At 39.9% G+C, this 6,000-nt stretch overlaps 1 protein-coding gene across 1 annotated transcript in view; it reads left to right on the plus strand.

The window, feature by feature from the left end:
* Positions 1-3,162, plus strand: part of LOC140230592 (uncharacterized) — a 36,294-nt gene extending 33,132 nt beyond the window's left edge. The window contains exons 13-15 of the mRNA XM_072310734.1: positions 240-454; positions 946-1,083; positions 2,754-3,162. Coding sequence (XP_072166835.1) covers positions 240-454; positions 946-1,083; positions 2,754-3,162 — 762 coding nt within the window. The remainder of the gene's footprint in view (positions 1-239; positions 455-945; positions 1,084-2,753) is intronic.
* The last annotated feature ends 2,838 nt before the right edge of the window (positions 3,163-6,000 follow it).

Here is a 6,000-nt window from a genome sequence, read left to right on the forward strand (position 1 = left end):
GGTTTACCGCATGCTTGATATGTGACAAAAAATGATGATAAAAACGAAGAACCATCTCTCGGGAGCTCGTACCACCATCCTTTAGAATCGTTTCATCTTTCGCTGTTGTCTCCCAGAATAGGATGTTCTCCATCATCCTAATAGCTGGTTTATATACCCAAGGGGTGGATGCGGGCGGATTTGGTGCTGAAACATGATCTTTCACTATTAACTCTCTATGTTTTTGTTGGCGACTGCAGGAGTACATCTTCAAGGCGCGCTACTATCACGGAGACCTGGCGGCGCGTAACGTGCTGGTAGGTGAGGGGCTGGAGGTAAAGATATCGGACTTTGGCTTGGCAGACGACATTTATCAGAGCGGATACAAGCGCCTGGCGCCAGACAGGAAGCGACCCGTGAAGTGGGTTAGCCTGGAGACGAACACCATTGGACAGTGCACCATCCAAAGTGATGTGTGAGTTCACCTCATCTCTTTACAATAGAAAAAAAAAACAACAACAACAACAATGCAGAAAATCCATGGGAAATCCCCCAATTATAGAGATCTCTTTGAAGCTTTCCAATTTTTCAAATCTGTCATGGAAAAATCGTCAAGCCTGAAACTGCTAAAAACTGCGTCATACACTGTCATAGATCAGTGAAAATCATTCTCAACCATCTAGGGGATGCGAAATCGCCCTTCACTAAATATTTGCGCACTTTAGTTGGTACTTATATTGAATCAATTACAGGCGCCAGTAATAGATGATCAGCCTACATTTCACTCATTATTTTATTAAATTTGAAGGGGGTTTGCGCATCACTAAAATCTTCCGCATCTGTTACATTCTGTGAGTGATGATGAATCGCACCTCTCTTGGTAGAATCTTGAGGAACGAGGCCAATGCCTCATCACGTGATTTCATTTCACCAATGTGCGCGTTTCCCGCTCTTTCCTTCCTGCAGCTGGTCGTTTGGGATCGTGTTGTATGAAATCTACACACTGGGCGGCATTCCTTACTCGGGCATGGACGGACGAGAGGTGGTGCACAGGACACAGGAGGGGTATCGGATGGAAAAACCCGATCATTGCACAGACCAGATGTAAGTTTCCCCCACTTTTTTTTCTTTCATCGCGGCCAGATGATATGACAGAACAACAAAAGTGGCACATATTCTTTCGAATTCCCCGCAACAGTGTTCGCTTGTGCCATTCCGCAAATCCAATGCTGCCATTTCTGCCTCTACTCCATGTTTCGCGCTCTTTCAGGCGCTGTGTATAAATGACCGGTGGTATTTTCCAGGGTGTCCGCACTAGCAACATTAATTTCCTGTCACCGTTGCCAGATGATGTTTCAGTCACCAAAATGATGAAACTTAGTCATTTTTTTTTAAACCATTGGTGATAGAATTTTAGTCTTGTCTTCCAATCAATATTTGGTGATTTTTGGTTGTTTCGCAACCAGCATGATATCATCAAAATAGATGAGAAAAAAGTTGGCCCATATTTTCCCCCCTTGTTATGAATTATAATTTACTGCAGATATAACATGTGCTTGTCTCGCCTTAGTATAAACATATTGCATAGACACACACAGACACGAACACACGCATACACACGCACACGCACCTACATAATGTGCATTGCACGTATAGTGTGTGTGCCTGTGTGTTGCGCTTCTGGTGTACTACCGCATACATTGTGTCTAATTTTAATGTGATTGTTATTTTGTTCATGTCATGACAAAGCAAATAAAAGAGATTTGATCAAAAAAGGGGAAAAAGGTCCACAACATATTATTATAATTATAAGTTCTTGATCAAAAACCTGAATTGCGGTTTTGCAAAGCTATCCAACGTTGCATCTTTTAGCAATGTCAGTTGATTAGAGGTATAAGACGTAACATCTGCTGTTCATTCCTTGCAAGTACCTATGCAGGACAGTCAGACGTGAGCTTGACAGTTCGGGTACAGACGTGGGGGGGGGGGGTTCCGCTGGAATCTTGGTCCCCATAGCATCAATAATGTTGTTAAAATGCTCGGAGATCTCAAGTTTCAGTCTTCCAAAGCTATTATCAGTCTGTCCCCATGGATACGTACATTTCGTTTGCTTGTTTTTTCAGCTTGTTTTTACTTCTTCTTCTTCTTCGACATCATGCAACCTGTAATGTCAGTGGCAGAAGATCCGGGATAACCTCAAAAGAAATCGATCTATTATGATCATTATCATGAATATTGCCTTTTACTGAATGACATCTTTTCACTGACTCTTTTTTTTTGGAGGGGGGGGGTGGGGTTTAGTATCTTTATACCTTAGTACGCGTATGAAGTATATGTATATATATATATATATATATATATATATATATATATATGAAGAGTTTGTTTGCAAAAACCGATAAGTCCATATTTGCCAAATGGAGATATTTGCGATTAAAGGTCAAGAAAAATAAAGAGAATAATAAGAAAATTTTTGCTTCTTTTGACCATATCTTCAAAAATATAGCTTTATATGTAGTAACCAATATATCATTTAAAAGGTATTATTTTATACTTTATGACAGAGATCGTACTTCAAAATCTTCAAAAATGGACTTATCGGTTTTTGCAAACAAACTCTTCATATATATATATATATATATATTACTACTACTAAGAGATAACTATGCCCTATGAAGCGACCGTGAGTTGTATGTTGTGTGACTTCAATGTTTTATTGCCAAGAAAGATGAGGGATGAATGCGCCTAATTGCTCCATAAATGGATTCCCACAGCTACGAAGTCATGCGAGCTTGTTGGCATGCCAACCCAGCAGAGCGACCTACGTTCACCACCATCTTCAAGCGGCTCGACGAAATGCTCGCCATCGATTCCGATTACCTCACGGCGGAGGATGACCTCTGCAAATCCTCTCGTTCAACAGCGCCATCTTACGGCGAGCTGGTGCGACGCTCGTCAGCTGAAGATATGAACCCAGCGGACGCCAGTAATGAGAAGGAGGCGGATGGGCAGAGCGAAGAGGTGGATATCTCCATGGCAACTGCATCCATGGAGACAGGCATGGGCCACGGCATCCACGGACCCCCGCTCGCGGAAGAGGAATGTTCATTTGAGATAAAGCGGGACGACGAAATCCTGTTAGATCCGGCCAGACTGAGTTATAGCGTCAATTTTAGAGCTTAAAAAGGACATACTTTCACTTTGACACGCTCCGGCGACATTAATCGTAAGCGGTGCAAGAGAGGGAGAGAGAAGGAGACTAAGAGGGAGAAAACCCCCCTAGAGATACATTGTACGTGTAACACACTCTTTTATCTTGAGTAGATTTTGCAGGAATCCGTTTTTTTTTCAGTTTCCTTTTCTTCTTGTTTTTTTCCACGAAAATCTCGTAACATAATGTATCACCTTTCTCTCTCCATTGTGAACAGCAAAATGGAATGCAGAATATACCCTTTTTGTCAAACGTACTTCCGGGTTGACAAGAAGGGCTGACTTACCACGTTCTGTTTTTATTTTGATGTAAAGCACAGTCACTTTTCATTTATCTAGCGACAAGTGTGCACCAATGTACGGAGGAATGTCTTTTAGTGACAATCGATATACCCCAACAGATACATGATGGAGCTAAAGTAAATATGAATTTATATTTCTTCTTTCTTTAAATCTCTAGAACAGCCATAAAAACAGACATGCAGAAGAATAGACAAACGATGGTTGTGTGAAAAGAGAACCGCAAACAATTTGTCAATAGGAATGTAATAAAATGGTATAAAGCCAGGAGTCTGGGAGTAGCATTCATTATTAGTACAACTGTCACCATAATAAACCATTAAGTCACCGTTGTCCATAACGTCTATCCTATGCCATCACTATTATCCGTATGCCATCACCATATTCTATGCCATCACCATAATCATTAATAGTTTTATAAAAATAGAGACTCATAGAATCTCGAGCACCCTTAAAATATGGGAATTTCATTATGGGTCAATGGTATCAATTCATGTAAGGGGAGAAAAGAAAGTCTTACTACTTCATAATCGCTATTAAAAAGTCAATCCCAGCTTAGTTGTCTAAGATGCCCTCCTGTAAAGTCTGCAAGGAGTCTCATTTCCGTGAATTCTTCCGTCACCATCACTTCATGTCCGTCACCATCATCATATTCATTATCTTCAGCTTTCTCACAGCCATTAACTCTATCATCGATTTTGTCTCTAACATTCCCCCAGTCTTTACTGTCGCCATTACCATCACCGTCATTATCATTATCGTTGTTATCATCATTGCTTTGTGTTGCGTCTTTGCTCCTGCCCGCTTCTGTTGCCGTAACCTCTGTCTAGAGAGCACTTTTGGATGCAAATATTTTGCCGCAGCCTGTGTTTTTTTTTCTTCGTCGCCCGAAAATGCGATGACCGTTGTCCAAAGCATTCCTTATCTTTATTTCGTGTATCTTTTATCTCTTCATTTCGCTCTTCAATCTGGTTCCACTTTTTCTCTCGGAATTCTTATCCCCAAACCACATCTTGCAGCGTTATAGCCAACGCGAGCGCATATCTGTCCATATCTGCATTCACTCTTGTTCTTATATTTAAGGCAAGAGACAGCAAAACGTGCTGTACTTTCGTTATTCAAAATTCCAATGTGTCTATATACCCTGTGATGTGTGTATACGTTAGTTTTCATATTCTCCCGAATTTTTGACCATCCAGAACACACTATTGTCTGCTATTTTAAAGCCTGAATCCAGCGTTTTGACGAATTTACAGTAAAGCTATCAAAGAGTGCATTTTGGCGTCACAAACTTGCTCAGTTGTTGATGTATAACTTTTTCATTTATTTATCCTCTGAAGCCCAATACAGAGCCAATAGTTTTACGGGAGCTCTTGTCGTAGAACAGAGATTACACCAATCATTATGGCTTATTGTCATCATAGCCTGTAAAATGTGTTCTGTCATAAATATGGATTCTTATTCCATGGTCATGATGTATGATCAGGTGAAATTAGCATAGTTAAAAAAAAGAAATGAAAATGCCACTTGAATGTGGATGAACTTAAGCACGAATTCGTTTATCAACATCAAACCTAGTTTGGGACTTAATGGATGATTTACAAAACGTCTAGTCATCAGATACATGTTGACTCTTGGAAATGTTTAGAGGGCCTTCGATGGCAGGAAACTACCACTACCTTGACTACTTTTTAATCACATTTGTGTATGCTATTTTGTTCGAATTCGATTCTACAAAAAGACGTATATAATACGTCCAAAAGGCAAAGTTCAAGTTCAGAGTTCAAATCTATTTTCACTTCCATCAAATAAACAGAGAAAATTATATACAGTGTATAAGCAGGAGAACTCAGAGAATGAAATTTAATGTACTGTGATTAAAAAAGAGCCGATTGAAGAGACCCACAACCAAACTTTTGGAGAAAAAAAAAGTATTGAAGAATCGTAGATGACGACTGAGATGAAAGACATGGGAAAGAAAAGTGAACTTCAGGGAATTCTTATCGTCCTAATGTCACCCATTTGAATGAATCAGTGTCTCGTTTTCAGATCTTGGGAGCAGTCTGCGTCATTTCCCCGAGTTTATTTTTCCAATCTAACTAACTAAGCAGCTGCAAAACGCAAGAAATATTCTAGTCACACATTCTTAACCCTTTCACTGCGTGCTATTTATGAGCACGCTGCTTAAACTTGTCATTTTCACTTAAACCGATGGTTACGAATGGGTTTCGGCCAGCATTATGCTTCTTACTGCATGAAATTACATGAGTCATGTTACAAGCAATCAGCAATTGACACGAAGACGCATAAAGGAAAACAAAATCCCGAAGGAATGACGAAAACAAGGCTTGTTGTCGTTGTTGTTGTTGTTGTTCAATATAAAAACTTTATCACATGACAGTGTTAAATGTAAGCATATCGTAACGAAAACTGAATGAACGATGCTGTGATGAGGATTAAATGAGTCAATATTAAAATGACCAAAACTGTCTTTCTACCATGGTTTCATAT

This window comes from Diadema setosum, chromosome 7, assembly GCF_964275005.1.
Source record: "Diadema setosum chromosome 7, eeDiaSeto1, whole genome shotgun sequence".
NCBI lineage: Eukaryota > Metazoa > Echinodermata > Echinoidea > Diadematoida > Diadematidae > Diadema > Diadema setosum.